Source organism: Sciurus carolinensis, chromosome 2 (assembly GCF_902686445.1).
Source record: "Sciurus carolinensis chromosome 2, mSciCar1.2, whole genome shotgun sequence".
NCBI lineage: Eukaryota > Metazoa > Chordata > Mammalia > Rodentia > Sciuridae > Sciurus > Sciurus carolinensis.
The window spans coordinates 77,680,181-77,696,757 of record NC_062214.1 but is presented as its reverse complement, the minus strand read 5'-3'; the positions used below and the strand labels follow the sequence as shown (position 1 = coordinate 77,696,757).

General features: G+C 45.7%; 1 protein-coding gene across 1 annotated transcript in view; it reads left to right on the top strand.

Moving 5' to 3' along the window:
• The window catches only part of Minar1 (membrane integral NOTCH2 associated receptor 1), a 34,509-nt gene extending 18,927 nt beyond the window's left edge, over positions 1–15,582 (top strand). Inside the window, exons 2-4 of the mRNA XM_047540881.1 lie at positions 2,407–4,754; positions 8,868–9,122; positions 14,111–15,582. Of these exons, the coding sequence (XP_047396837.1) occupies positions 2,457–4,754; positions 8,868–9,122; positions 14,111–14,308 (2,751 nt within the window). The 5' untranslated portion in view covers positions 2,407–2,456 and the 3' untranslated portion in view covers positions 14,309–15,582. The remainder of the gene's footprint in view (positions 1–2,406; positions 4,755–8,867; positions 9,123–14,110) is intronic.
• Positions 15,583–16,577: the final 995 nt, after the last annotated feature.

Below are 16,577 nucleotides of genomic sequence, written 5' to 3'. Positions count from 1 at the left end.
ATAGACATGCAAAGCAGGAATGAAATTTGAGATGGCTCCCAAGGAAAGCAAAGTCATGAGCTTTCCTTGGAGGCGCACGGTGGGGCAGGGCATGGGGTTAGCTGGCAGACCTGGCTTTAGCTCTTGTTGCTTCCAGATGCTGCCAGACTCTTAAGTTCCCCAAGCCTGTCTCCTCATCTATCAAAGAGTAATAGCAAAAACAAAGAGGTCTCTGAAGGTGGTTACAGGGATTAAAGAAGAGGGTAGCTAGGAAAATGCTTTGGGTGACCAAAACCATAAAATATGATATGCATGTGTTGCCGTTGCTGTTCCCTAAATTGCAGTCATTTGTCCTGTGCTCTGATATCTAAATCTATTTATTTACTTAAAGCTCAAGCATGACAGGTTGTCCCCACCTTTAGCAAGCCAGAACAGCCTGACACAAAATGCTTTAATAAGATGCACTTGAAGGACCAGAGCAGGGGCACTGAGTGGGAGAAGTGGGTTTCCCAGGGACTTATTCTGGGCAGGAACAGAACTTGTCAGGTTTCATTTCCTTTTCTATACTGGAAAAGGAAAGCCACAGGTCTATGCATATCCTTCAACATTCGTGAGTGAGACCAAGTTATTGTTTATACAAGCCTGTTGAGAGGAACTGCCTTTGAGATGGAGAGAGAATTCTCAAGCTGCTAAAATTTAATCTAAAGAAAATGCACCGTTCCCCTAGAAAATAGACTGGACCCCACAGACTGAATCAGCTTTAAAATCAATAAGTCAATTATCAAAATACCTTTTCTAAGTAGCATGTGATCAGGGAAGTAAATGCATTATGTTTGTTGTGTCCTCAGGAATCTCAGAAACTGTGTCCATGTTTATGAATGAAGAGTTTCACCTTCTATGAAATTTTGTTAAGCATTTGTTTTGATGTTTTTAAATTTCTCATTCCACATCAGTTAGTGTGGCTTTTCCACTCCATGTCAAAGTAAGATTCATGATTGTTTGGTGATTGCTAAATAACATGTGTTTATTGTAAGAATTTTAGAAAAGATGGGAAATTATAAGGAGAAAATAGAATATCACCTATAAATAATGAAGAGTGACTGAACAGGAAAGGGCATGAGGGAACTTTTTTAGGGCAATAAGATCATTCTACATATTCTTTCTGGGGGTGTTGGTTAGTACACAGGCATATATATCTGTCAAAATTTCAACTGATGCACTTTTGATATTTGTGCTCTTCACTGTATGTAAATTTTATGTGCAAAGGAAAACTAAACGATTATTGAACTTGAGTTGATGTACATGACAAAGTATTTAGGGGGAAGTGTACAGATGTCTGCAATTTGCTTTGAAGTGCATCAAAAAAATAAGGTGGCTGGATGATGGATAGATGGGTAGATATGTGATCAAGAAAATATATTAAAATGTTAATGGTAGAATCCAGATGGTGGTTATATGATTGTTCACTCTAAAACTCTTTCAACTTTGCTGTATGTTTGAAAATTTGCATAATAAAATATTGGAGAATAGATATTACTAATTTTAGAAAAAAGTCCATATTTAAAATTCAAACAATGACTATTAACATTTAAATGCACTTTCATTGTCATTTTTAAGAACATATAACTTTATAGCATTAAGATCTTTCAACGTACATATTTATTTCTGCATTTTTTACTCAATATATACCTCAGTTTTCTTTTGTCACTATAAATTTTGTCATTTTTAAAATATGGTATCATTTGCATATAATAAGATGCACACTTTTCAGTGTATAGTTCCATGAGTTTTGACAAATGTGTACAGCCACATACCCACCACCACCAGCAAGATGTAGAACAGGCCCATCATTCTGGAAAACTTTTCCATGCATCTTCAAGGTCGACCCCTCCCCTCACATCCAGCCCCTGGCAACCACTGATCTATTTTCCAGAGTGTCATTAAAATGAAACCATATGGTATAATATAGTTTGTGGCCTTTTGACCCTGGCTTCTTTCACTCCATGAATCATCTGTGTCGTTGTGTGTACTAGTAGTGTGTTCTTTTCCTACTAATGAGTACTGTTCCATTGTAAGGGCATACAATGCTGTAATTTTAGTGTTAGTAAAATTTCATTGTGTATCATAACCTGTTGTGTTCATGTATTTCTATTATTTGCATATTAAGGATATTTTATTTTTTCACCATGTAAATACCATGGTAGTGAACATCTTTGTGCATACTTGCTGTCATGGATCCTTTCTTTAAGGTAGATTCCTGGGAAGGGAATTACTATGAATAATTTTAAAGCCCTTGATACATTGTTTAGTCATTAAAATGTTTTCCCTTGTATTTCTTTAAGTGGTTCATAACAAGCTGGACTTACAGCTCCACTGGTGGTTTTAACCCTCTTTCCCTCCCTCTCTTTTTCAATATTGTCCCTGTAGAACTGATCTGAAGCTTCCCTATCACCAGTGAGGTCTCAAAATTCTAAGTCATGGAGGCCAATCAGGAGACTTCCCTTTTCTTGGTGAAGATCTTAGAGGAACTGGACAGCAAGCAAAACACCGTTTCGTATCAGGATCTGTGCAAATCACTGTGTGCTCGGTTTGATCTGTCACAACTTGCCAAACTGAGAAGCGTCCTCTTCTACACTGCTTGCCTCGATCCCAATTTTCCAGCTACATTATTCAAAGATAAGATGAAATGCACTGTGAATAACCAGCAATCGAAGAAAATCATGGTGGCCGCAGACATTGTGACCATATTCAACCTGATCCAAATGAACGGAGGGGCTGCCAAGGAGAAGCTACCTACCGGCCGCCAGAAGGGGCGCAAGAAGGAGGCATCCTTTGATTCCTGCAGGTCGGACACAGAGATTTGCAATGCTGCCGAGTGTGAGCCCCTGAACTGTGAGCTGAGCGAGAGACCCTTCAGCCGGGGCTACCCCACCAGGCAGTCATCCAAGTGCCGGAAGATGGATTGCAAGGACTGCCCGCAGTTTGTCCCTGCCTCAGAGCCTAACTTCTTGTTGGGTGTCAGCAAAGAGGTGAAAAACCGGGCTGCTTCCCTGGACAGGCTGCAGGCTCTGGCCCCGTACTCTGTGGCCAGCCCTCAGCCCTGTGAGATGCAAAGGACCTACTTCCCCATGAACATCGAGAACGAGTCCATTTCAGACCAGGACTCCCTGCCCATCAGTCAGAGTATCAAGGAGACCTTCATCTCCAATGAGGAGCCTTTCGTGGTTCAGTCCTGTGTCCAGAAAAGAAACATCTTCAAAGAGGATTTTCACAATCTCATGACTGTGTCCCCCAGTTTGGTTGATCCTACCAACAAAGCAGAGGGTGAGCACGGGGAACCCCAGAGTCGAAAGGAGTCCCACAAGCCACCCTTCTTTAATCACAGCTTTGAGATGCCCTACCACAGCCAGTACCTGAATCCGGTGTATTCCCCCGTTCCTGACAAAAGGCGGGTAAAGCATGAAAGCCTAGATGACCTTCAAGCATCTACGTATTTTGGACCCACTCCTGTGATGGGAACCCAGGACACCAGGCGCTGTCCAGGGAGGCCCAGTAAGCAGACCCCATGGCCAGCCAAGAGCTGGAGCTTAAACACGGAGGAAGTCCCCGACTTTGAACGATCCTTTTTCAATAGAAATCCGTCTGAAGAGAAGCTACGATACCCAAATCCCGGCAGCCAGACCCCCAACTTTTCAGCCCCAGACAGGCGCCCCACTTACTTGGTACCGAAGGATCAACAGCCAATTCTCCCCATTGGCTATGCGGTGAAACAAAATGGGCTCAAATCTAAAGAGATCTCATCCCCTGTTGACCTGGAGAAGCACGAAGCCATCAAGAAGTTTAAAGACAAGAGTATTAGCTGCACCAGCGGACAGCTCAGCTCAGACACCAGTAGCGTGGGCACCCAGACCGAGCAGCACGTCCTAGAATCCAAGAAATGCAAAGACTTGTGTGCCTCCGGTCAGGGCAAGTACAGCGACAGGCACCTGAAGCACTCCGACGACGACTCTGAAATCGTCAGTGACGACATCAGCGACATTTTCCGGTTTCTTGACGACATGAGCATCAGTGGCTCCACAGGGGTGATACAGTCATCCTGCTACAACAGCACCGGGTCCTTGTCTCAGCTTCATAAGTCCGACTGTGACAGTTCCCCAGAGCACAACCTCACCAAAATTCCCAATGGGGTCCCCAACAGCAAGGGAGACAAGGGCAACCGGCCTGAAAACATCCACCACTCAGAAGAAGAGTTGAAGACCAGTGTGTGCAAACTGGTGCTCAGGATTGGTGAGATTGAACGGAAACTTGAATCGCTGTCAGGTGTCCGCGAGGAAATCTCCCAGGTCCTGGGCAAACTGAATAAACTGGATCAGAAAATGCAGCAGCCAGAGAAGGTGAATGTGCAGATCGATCTGAACTCCTTGACCAGCGAGGCTCCCTCGGATGACAGTGCCTCTCCCCGGGTGTTCCGCGCACACAATGGCTCCCATGGACCCAAGCTGGAGAGCAACCCGGACTGGTGCTGCTCTGACGCCAGCGGAAGCAACAGCGAAAGCCTGCGCATCAAGGCCTTAAAAAAAAGCCTCTTCACCAGGCCATCCTCCAGGTCCCTGACCGAGGAGAACAGTGCCACCGAGTCCAAAATAGCCAGCATCTCCAACTCGCCTAGAGACTGGCGTACCATCACCTACACTAACCGCATGGGCCTCAATGAGGAGGAGATTAAAGATGCAGGCCCGGGAGATAACAAGGAGTGGCATCGAAAATCTAAAGAGGTAACTGAAATCTAAGTTCCCATAACTGGCACCAGTTTTATCATAGCCCTGGTTGTATCTCAGAGCTTTGAGCACCCCATTAAGCAAGAAAAAGGCCTCACCTCTGTGCCCTAGTTACCCTTCCAGGTTTGGCAGGCTTTGCCCATTAGAACAGAGAGAACAAGTAGGCAGGCTGTTTGTTCTGCCCATTGTCAACCAGCGAAGTGGAGCTCACGCTGGGATGCTGCCTACAGCAGACAGAGTGGCTGGGATATTGGACAGGTGGTGTGAGAACAGATTTCACCGAACCTGGGTGTGTCAGGGCAGACAGGCATCACCCAGGATGTCTTTCTGTCCTTTCCGAAGCAGTAGGACCCATGCCAGGCAAGCTGGGGACTTGCAAGTTTGCTTGCCGATAGGTCCTTTTCATGGACTCTGTTGCATGTGTGAAGTTCCTTTTTGAAAGCATGAGTTCTTTCATTGTAAGATAGGTATTTTGTAAGAAGGTAAATAAGAAAATGACTCATTGTTCCCCACGCAAAAATAGCAACTCTTAATATGGTGTCTCCCTTTCCTTTTCAGTGTGTTTTTCCTGTGTGGTTGTGTGTTCTGTGCTTTCAATGTGAGCTTGAGTATTTTTGCACCCTTATCTGTCTTTACCCCATCGGCTCTGGAATCTGCACATGCATATACTCCAATGTTTTCTTTTTCCCATTCCCTGTGGTAAGGAGGATTTGTTTCAGTGGGACCTGTGGCTGCTCCTCTTCATTCTGAGTGGGTTCCAGAGAACCCTTTCTAGCCAAAATGATAGAGTTCCAGTTTGTTCTTGTCTCCATTCCCTTCCCTGCTTCTAAAGGTCAGCAGACAGACTCCAGAGACTGCTGAGGACCCTGAGGATTGGATTGACAGGGGCAGGAAGTGAGGATGGTGTGGACTGCAGGTATGCTAAGCCAGAGGCAGAGCCTGAGTCCCTCACACAGCACAAAGAAGGAGAAGCTTGGAAAACTGGGTCCTAAGCAGGTTCTCAGGGTCCAAAGTGGGGAGGGGAGAAAAAATTTAAGTAGCTATTTTTTCTGACACCACAGAAGCCTTGGGTATCAGTACTGGTCACCACTCTGATCTTCTGCATCTGTTTACCATGAATGGTGTTGGAGAAGGGCCAGAGGTTGATCCATGATGCTACTTAGACGAGATGCCCAGACATGTCCTTGTCCTCTGCTTCCAATGCCCTTGTCTCTTAGCTAAGCCAGGTTTATGGAACCCTGGGTCTTGGATAGCATTGAAAAGTGGCCATTTAGAGGACTCAAGTGGTGAGGCACTTCTGTAGGAATGCTCATCCAAACTGAACTAGCCATGCCTGCAACCCATTAAATGACAAGGCTTTACCAGATCAACAGGTACAGCCACAAGCTCAAGGAAGAACCCTGTGAAATGTACCTCCCACAAAAGCCCTCTTCATTTTGTTGCTTCTGTGACCCTACTTTTTCCTGCTGACTCTCACCATCCAGCTGAGGTGGATGCTGGGCTGAGGGTGGTGCTGAGTGGCTGGGTTCACCTTCTGAGCTTTGGTCCCATGTCTCAAATTGCTGCAGGCTAGTTCCCCATGTGTCTTGTCCACATGTCAAAACCTACAGGTCTCAAATCAGACTTTGACACTCCTTCAAAGCCAGTGTTCCTTCTTGCTGCTTCCCCCTGGGGGCAGTGGGCCACCATTCCCGCATCCTCTAAGCTGGAAAGGTCCTGCTCCCTTGGACTTCCCCCTTGGCCTCACCCACATCCAGGCTAGCCGCCAGGCCCTGTGGATTGATCTTTTGTGACATCTCCTGCAACTCTTCCTTCCTTTCCATTTAACCCCACATGCAGCCCAGGCTCTTAGTACATCCTACCTGGGGTTTGGGGGTCCACTCCCCACCTTCCATCCCACCTCATGGACCACTGCTGTGTTCACTTTCCAAAACTCTACTCTCTGGTTGCACGGTGCCTCCTATTCCCAACTGCTCTCTGGTCCCCCTTTGCTTCGGCACAAAGTTTCAAACTTCTTAGGTTTTTGAAGCCTGTGTATTCCATGTACCCCTTTCCCCTGACGCACACACCCAGGAAGGCTCTATTACATCCTGTGACCTGTTCTACCTCCATGAGTCTACCTACTTTTCCTCAAAAATGCCATGCCCCCATATCCAGTCACCCATTCAGTAAATACTAATTGAGCATCTATAATGGCCAGGCCTTGTTCTACCATTGAACCTCTCTTCATATGATTCCTCCATCAGAAATGTCTGGGCCCCACCCTGTGCTGATCTAAGTTCTGCACGCCCTTCGTGGCATCTTAATCCATAGGGCTCTAGAAGCTTCCCTAGATTACTGCTGGTCTCTGATCTCTAGCCCTTAGTCTTTGCTCAGACATTTATTAAAACATACATTTTGTGTATACATACGACTGCCAAGATAAAACAAACTCCCCAGTGGTAGGAACAGACATGGCAAGTTAAACATCCTGTCTTAGGAGCGCCAACAGGTACAAATTCTAGTTTGACCACTCACTAGTTGTGCAGCTTTGGGTCAGTCTCTTAACCCCTCTGACTTGAGGTTCCACATCCATAATAGGGATAATTATAGTTACAGCCTCAGAATGTTAATGAGAAGATGGAATGAGACAATGCACCTTTAGCACTGGGCAGAGTGGTGGACACATTGCCCTTGATTAATCCTAGTTATGATTGCTGGGCTGCTGTTGTAATGATTGCCATTTTCCCCAGTCCTCAGCTTGGTGTGGGCCCTGCATGCAGTAGGAGCTCTCTGAATGTTGAGTAGTGGTAATGAGAAAGATAAATAAACTCTGTGAAGACTCAGAAGTCTTGTCTTTGATGAATTAGAAAACAAGAGGGAACCCTACTTCCTTGTTTGGGTTTAGCAAAGTTTGTCCTGCATTCTTCATGTCTGGGTAACAGCGTGGTGAGTTGCAGTGCTAAGTGCTATGCTGTGTGTGAGCAGGAGCCGATGGGCTGAATTTGCTGATAGGCAGGCAGTCAGTTCCCTTGCATGTGGCGATGCACTCATGTGCGTTTGCTCGTCACATGTCACACGTCACACCTGATGTGTCGCCCTCATGACAACTGAGCTGATTCCCTTTCTCTTACTTCTGTATACCCTTCTCTACTCCAGTCTTTTTTCTTTTTCTCTTTCTATTAATCACATGCACAACAGTGCTCACCCAACTTCATATCATTGGTTTCTCTCCCTTCCACGAATAGTGATGGACTGTCTTCTACTCAGTGTCTGTTTTGCGGGATCCAGGGTTACGAGGTGAACAGAACAATCGGCTGCCTTCAAGGAGCTCACAGTCCAGTGGACACAGATGGACAAACGGGCAGTTACTGTTCACTGTGACAGATGATGACTGAGAGTACTGGGTACTGTCACAGTCTTGGCAGGTCAGGAAGTGCTCTCTTGTGGCTTGGAGGTAGAAATAGGAAGTATCAGAAGTCCTCCATCATAACAGGTTCACTGAGGACATAAATGATGGTGAGATGTGTTAGGCACCTTCCCACCTTCGCCCTGTTGCCCAGACTGTCCTGTTATCGTAAATGCCTGCAGATGCCTCTGAAAGGGACCACCTGCTATCAGGGACAATCACTGGAGAGACACATGCTTTCTTGCCTGGCTTTTCCTTTCCTGAGATGTTGCAGGTTTCAGCAAGGCCCTTGAAGGAAGGACTTATATCTTTTACTCCAGGTATAAAATTGTCAAAGAAAGATGAGGCATTACTATGCAGAGGTCAACAGAGACTCTCTGGAGCCAGGTGATTGGGTGTCAATCCCACGTCTAACCCATACCAGCTCTGTGCCCTGGAGCAGCTGGTTGAGTCTCGGCTCCATTGTCCTATCTGTGCCATGGCAGCTTATTTGGCAGTGATGGTGTAAGGATCAGACTGAAGAACCTGGTTAGCTTGTATTCTCACTATTAGAATCAGAAGGTTTTCCTAGGAAATGTCCCCAGTCTGGGACAGCATACAGGTATGCTTTCTGTTTGTTCCTAAGTAACTACACGTTGCTACCTGAATGTGATATGAGGCTGTACTGTGAGATCTGATGGCACCCGTGCCGCTTTTCTGGAATCCTCTGTGCCCCTCTGCAGGCTGACAGGCAGTACGACATCCCCCCGCAGCACCGACTGCCCAAGCAGCCCAAAGATGGCTTCCTGGTGGAGCAGGTGTTCAGCCCTCACCCCTACCCCACCTCACTCAAGGCCCACATGAAGAGCAACCCCCTGTACACGGACATGCGACTGACGGAGCTGGCTGAGGTGAAGCGGGGCCAGCCCTCTTGGACCATCGAAGAGTATGCGCGGAACACAGGCGACAAGGGCAAGCTGACAGCCCTGGACCTGCAGGTGAGCCTCTCACGTTCCGGGGCGGGGGGAGCCCTGCTGTGCCCAGGCAGATGCAGGAATGGATCACGGAGGGCTTAGACCCGCCCACTCCCTCACCCTTGGACTCCCTGGGTCCCCATCATGAAATTCTGAACTCTAATAAATCAGAGAGCAGAGGATATGCATTTTTTTAAACAAGGGGATTGTTCTTTTGTGTAGTGGTTTTTAAACGTTTAGCAGTGGGGATGCTTGCTTTATTTTCATTTGTTGGCCATCTGATTTGCTAACAATGCATTTAAGACCAAGTGCAGATTCTAATCTTTACTCACAAGACCTGAGCCAAACTGTTTAATGAAATACAAGCTGATTTCTCCTTCCATATGTAGCACGTGGGATAAGCATATTTGTGGGAGCCAAGCTATGGATTATGTTTCCATATGGAGCAGCCCCAGGTAAGAGCCATCCCCAGAAGCTCTGTGAATGCCATTGTGGCTAGAGGGCATGTTTTTTGTTCACCCACAGGCAGGGCTGGGTTTTGGCCACACTTTCATTTTGGGGAGCAGCTCCACCTAATTTCATTCACGCCACATTTATCTGTGTCTCTACATCACCATGAGGCAAAAGAAACACTGTCTCTACCTGTGGGTTTAGCTTTGTGAGCAGCAAAGTAACAGCACCAAGCATGCGTCATATTCAGAATGACCATGCACTTGGAACACAGTTGGGAAAGGCTGCTTGTAGGCTGTCCTGCAGTGGCCTTGCTCTAAATCAAAGAGGGCTGCAGGAGGGGCAGTGTGTCGGACAGAAGACTCGGATTCCAGCAGTACTGGGTTCTAAGCCAGGGCACCTTTCCTGTGCGACCTGGAACTTTCACTTCACCTGCTTCAGCATTGGTCCTTTTATCTATGAAATGGGCATAATAATATCCAACTTACAGTGGCACTGTGAGAACTGAAAATAATATGCTTAAAGTACACAGAATTAAGTAGCACTGGAAAGGAAAGCATTGGGAGCGTCAGCATTGAGGGTGAAGGAGGCTGCAATCCATCAGCTTCGCATGGTGCTCTTCGCAGTGGTCTCTCAGTCCAGGCGCAGTGGCCTGCAAGGCAGGAGTTGGTAAGAGAGTTCCAGTTTACAAATGAGGAAACGGAGGCGCCAGGAAGTGCGGCAACTTTTCCCGGGTCAGATGAGTCTGAATCACACCGAACCATGCAGCAATAAGTCTCACGTTTTCTCTTAACTTTGGCACCATTTCATCTTTCTGTTGATTAGAGTTTAGTGGACCTTCATGTCACAGACACTGATTGCAATGACATTTGTGTATCTGGGTCCCTAAACATCAGTCATTATGGGATGGGGAAGCTCTAGCCAGATCCTGGAAGTGAGGTTAGTGGGCAGAGGAGCATCTCCCAAGTACCTCCTCACCCTTCTTACTTCATGCATGTTGTGATCCCATGTGTACTGCATGTCACCTGTCCTTCTGGCCAGTACCTCTCCTGTCATCTTCCTGCTGACAAGCAGGACAGACAAGGAGTTGATTCTCCTGCAGGTGGGTCCCCGTGCAGCTTTGCCATGGGTGCTACACCTCAGTCTGTGGGTATTAAATAACAATAAATCACCACTCAGAAAGGACCCAGAGGAGTGAATGACTCAACCATCAGAGTAATCCATATTTTACCAATGCCATGGAGTTGATCTTGAAAGAGTCAGATGAATTGAATGAGATTGAGAAACTTCTTTTTTAAGTTTAGGGAGACGGAGTGAGGAGATACACTCCATACAGATACATGCAGTTTTAATGTGCTAATGTTAGTTAACTTATTTATTTTGGGTACTGGGGATTGAACCCAGGGGTGTTTTACCACTGAGTTACATCTCCAGTATTTAAAAAAAAAAACTTTTTTTTTTTTTTTTTTTTAAATTTTGAGACAGGGTCTTGCTAAGTTGCTGGGGTTGACCTTGAACCTGCAATCCTCCTGCCTCAGCCTCCCAAGTTGCTGGACTTACAGGCATGTGCCACCAAGCCCAGACAAAAGTGCCAATGTTTATAAGCATAAAAAATTATAAAAAAAATAATGAAATAGATGTTCAGGTTGCAGTGCTTTAGGTGACACTGTAATGCAAGGATAGAGTATCCAGTCACACAAGTTGAAGAACGAGTTCAGTGCTTTGCAAGGGTGTTTGTAGCCAAGCTGAGCAAGCATCAGGAGCATGGTGGAGGCAAAAGGCATCATCATTGCTTTGCAGAGATGCAGGTACTGTCCTAGGTCAGCTTTAGTATCTGGACAATCTTGGGGTCCCTTGTTGTTCAGCAGTGCCCACTTGCAGATGTAGGCAAAGGCATAATGGACCTGTTTTTATTTCCAGCGTTTGGCAGCCTAATTAACAATTGAGGACGCTCACCTGCGTCCCTGGGAACCTCAGTATTACTTCTCTGCTACTTAGTGCCATTACAGTTTGCAGTTATTGAAAAAACTAATTAAAAATAGTTTATTTCACAGGCAGGCTCCTAGCCCATAATAAAGTGTAGATAGCCATGAAAGGAAGCCAATTTCCTTCTACTGGAGCTGAAGGAACCAAGGCACACAATCTGATGTGTCCTGCACACACTGTTTACCTTCCGGGCCAGCCCTGGGAAGACTGGAAGAAGAGCAGATGGTTTCAACAGTAATGGCCGGAGCCTGTCTTCAAGGTGCCAAGGCAGGGATGGCTGTGGGTCTAGCCCTCCACCTCACCAAGCATTATGGGCACCAGTCTTCCAGCAAAATCAACCCATCTCTTTCTTCTAGAGTTTCTACCCAACAACTGAAGTGCTTTTATACCAAGGAGAACAGACTTGTCCCAAGTGTCTGCAGAGGGCAGATGTGTGAATGTGGAGGGGGTTGACTGAAGCACATGAACATGCATTCTAATGGCCACAGCTGGGTGGCTATTAGAGGCTCCTGGATCCCAGCAAAGGACACTGTTGCATGAGTTTCTTGCAAAGGGTTGGACAGAGGACCTGCACTTGAAGGACTTCCCACATTAAGAATGTTCTGGTTTTCATAATGGGTGCCCTGGGTAGCTAGTACTGTCTTCTACCCTCCGCATAACTGGAAAAATTCAACAGCAGTGTTTGAACATTATGCCTCACTGAGGAGGGAGACTGTTCTCTTTCCGTTGTGTGATGTACAGTGCACGCACTAGAACAGAGACCTGAGAGTAAATACTTAGGGCTTCGTGGGCCCTACTGTTGCCAACACAACTGCTCACTTCTGCCACTGCAGCTCAAAAGCAGCTCCAGACAGTTTGTAAATGCATGGACCTGGCTGTGTGCTGACAAAACTTTATTTTTGCATGTTGAGATATGCATTTCATATAATTTTCACTTATTGTGAAACATTCTTCTGATTTTTGGCAACCACTTCAAGACAGAAAATGCATTCTGAGTTTGAGGGCTGTGTGAAGACAGGTGGTGAGTTGGATCTGGCCCGTAGGCCAGTCTACAGCCTGTGCTAGAAGATGGGTAGCAATGGAGAGTGAGGACCTGAGGAGTGCATGGCAGCCGGCTGCCAGGACCCCAGCAGAGAGCAGATGGCATGCTCCAAGGGGCAAGGGGAGGCTGGTAGGAGAGGACACCACAGTGGTGTGAGCAGGGTTAGGGGCCAAAGACGTCCAGTGAAGCACCTAGGGACCAGCAGCCGGGAGACGCTGTTGCCACTGTTGAGTCTGAAGCCCAAGGGCAGGAAGCTATTTGTGAAATCCACCAAGACTCACAGCTCTGGGAGCTGGAGCTGGTAGGAGCTGAGCTGCTGCCAAACTGCAGTCCAGCAGGGAGGGAGCTAGGGAACAAATGCCTCCATCTCCACCCTTTTCTCCTCCTGTGGCCCCTGACTGAACCCACATGGGAGCCTGAGGTCAAGGGAGCCCCCTTCGTGCATCGCATCGGTATGGGACATTCTCCTGGAGGCACAGATCAAGGAGCCAAAGAGTGAAGAACAGATCAGAAGGGCAGGCAGAAAATTACTGGCACACATTAGAATCATCAATATGCCATCAACAACAACATGGTTCGACTGAGTTTGTGAAAGTGTTGAAAGTTTTGTTTTTCAGTCCACTGTGTGTGTGACTTATAATGCGCCCATTTTATGAACATTAAACAATCCAAGAAAAATCTTTAAAATGGATATTCTGTGTATGTTTTAGAGATTTAGGTGACCTCACTTGGAATTGCAATGTGTTGTTGCTTTTATGTGACACCCACATTATTAAATGCTTGCCATAAAATGAGAACACTGCCTCTCTTCACGGAAATAGATTATAACCATCAACACGGAAGAGGATTCATGGGCAATATAAGTTAAATATGATATTTCTCCTACAGACAGTTCATTAATCTCAGGGAGACTAGGAGACAGATGTCAGTGGGGGATGTCTCTTGGGGAAGCTGCACCAAGTCCAGAATCATCACCAAGACAGGCCTGGGTTGGGGACGGTCTATAGAACTTGACTTTGAGCAGTGGCCTGACCTGCACAGACAAATGTTTGGAACTGAAATGTTTTCTTTGAACTGCTTATCTTGGAGGTGCCTTTGATTTTCAGTAGAAGCTCTTCCAAGAATTAAGAACTGACTTGGAGTAATAGGATGGCCTCGCTTCAGGCAGATCTGTTCCTAGAGCCTGTTGTGACTTTCCTTTTTTCCCTTGCAGTGGGGCCAGCCTGCTCTTGGTTGTATGCCCTTGAAGTTTAGTTTTGTCAGTTCTGACCCTATTTTCCTTGCTTATAGATAGAGGATCCTTGAGCTTCCTGGTGTCAAAGCCACAAGGCATTTTCAGTAAGGCTGGTGCAGTCTGTGGTGTGTGGGATGAGTCCCTGGTGGCAGGCCAGGTCAGGGGAGTAGTGTCCGACAGTCACGGCTAGTTGCCAGCTGCAGAGACATGTTAAGTGCTTCAAGAGTGACAACTATCAGAATGTCTTTGAGCTGGCATCAAGTATTCATCCTATTTCTAACATCTTCTCTTCACTCTTAGACACAAGAATCTTTAAACCCGAACAACTTAGAATATTGGATGGAAGATATTTATACTCCAGGCTACGATTCATTACTAAAACGGAAAGAAGCTGAATTCAGACGCGCCAAGGTCTGCAAGATTGCGGCTCTGATCGCCGCGGCCGCGTGCACAGTCATCCTGGTCATTGTTGTGCCCATCTGTACAATGAAATCCTGAGCCTGTGGACACTGCGTTCACGCAGCTTAGGACTGCTGATGGCTTCCTCTGTGTTTGAAGAGCTTGCAGCAGTGCAGCAACAGTTTGCTGAAACACAGGTGACATCGTGGAGGCTTTTCTGCAAATGCTGGGGGGTCTTCAGAGAGTATATCTTCTAGAGAGAAATCGACCTACCTATTAGCTTTGACTTAATTACACTCTGATGCATTTTTAGAAGTGCAATATCTTTTCCTACCAAAAGAATGTAATGGACTATCAGTGAATACAAATTGAATATTCCAAGCAAAAATTTAAGAAAAGGAAGATTAATTGGATTCATTCCATTTTGATGATGTTTTTTGGCGGGGAATAAGTTATACATGCCTCTTAAGGGGCATCACCCTTACTTAGGTAAGGGTGATGGGAAAGTGAAAAGAAAAAGAGGGGCGGGCTCTATTTTTCCTTAATGCTCTGAGACCATTGCTGGTGAAGTACAGGGTGTGTGCCCACACGGGATCTTACTTCTCTGCTGACTTTTCTCAAGGGCTACTGACTTTGCATTCTTGCCCTTCTACTGTCATCATGACAGAATGTCTGCAGCATTGCAGATCCTCGTGGGAACATTCTAGACCTTCTTCCTTGTGCCCTTGGTAGGAAGGAGCTGCCTGAAGAGCCAGCATGGCACCAAGGTATTCGGGCCAGGAGACCTTCCTGTCCCCAGCCCATGGTGTGGGGAATCTGCTTGCTCACAGTGTAAGATCAGTATTTGAAAATTGTGGCCACCCCAAAGGATGTCCCACGTTTGCTCTGGTGAGTGGTTCCTCTCCTTGACTTTCTCTTCTGGTGATACCAGATACTCTGCTCTGAAGAGTTTGGAACTTGTCTTTGTGCCTTGAAGAGTAGAGACAATGGCAACACTTTAACGTTCTAACTGTACCATGGTTTCCATGCACCACCAATTTCAGCTATTTTCAATGGCTTTAAAAAGATTTTGAAAGCTTGTTCAATACTACGATAAAGGCACTGAGGTCTTCTCAACTACCCCAACACCTACTCCAGAGTTTTGAATACTTGTCAGCAGTGCAAAAAAATTATATCTATATAACCATTTATCTATCTACCTGTCTATCAATATACCTAATTTTCATTTATTGTCTTCTCTGTTAAGTAATTCAAGAGCAAGGTTTTCTCCAGTGTACAGGAGCTGTTGTGAGTTCATTAGAGTTTGAGCTCAAGTTTCCACATGCTGAATGGTGCTTTGCCAATAACTGGACAGAAAGAATCCTTATCCACATCTGCTTCTAATGACTTGTTATGAGTTAAATTTTTTTTTTTTTTTTTTTTTTTTTTGCCAAGCAAGCAACCTTAAATTCTTTTCTTCACAAGGTGGTATATAAATAAATTTTGGTAGTAAGAAAAATCACTCTGGATGGTATGATAAATTCCTGAAAGTAGGGCTTGGGAAGCATCTCAATTTTTAAAGCAATAGAAGTCCAGCATCCATCCGAAACAATTCCAAATAATATTTAGCTTGCTGTGTCTAATTCTACTGTTCACTGTCAAAGGGTAGTCAGTGCATTTTATGATGTTAACAAATGAGGGATGGATGCACTCATCTGTAGTGAACCTTTATTTTTAGAGGTCTTCATGTTATCTATTTCTATTGTCATGTTTATGTATCGGTTTTCAATTAGGTGACTGAAACTTAAGCCTTAGTATGGAGGGTTTATAATTGAAAATGAAAAAGAAAACTATATATATTATTGTCTATTGTCAGAATTTTAGTCTTTTGGTGCTCCATTTTAAATTGGGCACTTTAAATAAGATTATTTCTTTCACCCCAAAGTGGTCATAGATTATACCCTTGGGAGTTGCTGTCCTGCCTTCTCCCCTCCAACCAGTAAGATTCTGTACCACATTCAGATCCCACCATTCTGCCCTCTATCACAGATTAAGCTGCCAGAACATCAGAGATAGTAGCTCCCAACTTCTTTCTCTGTGATTTGCAGAAGAGTGGAGACGTACTCACCCAGGATAAGAAAAATTTTGTTAAATCCCATCCTGACTCCTCCATTATATAGATAGGATCATGGTGGTTGGGCCAGACCACTTTGCCACTGCCATTGGGTGAAACTGTTACAAATGAGCCCTCTCTGGGTCATGTGCCTAGCTCCTGAGGGAGGGCACAAGTGTGCGCCCCACCCCAAGCATGGAAGTGGAAGGACCTATGGAATCTTTTTCTTTTTTTTTTTTTTCTTCATTTCTAGGGAGGAAGGCAGAGAAATTGTCT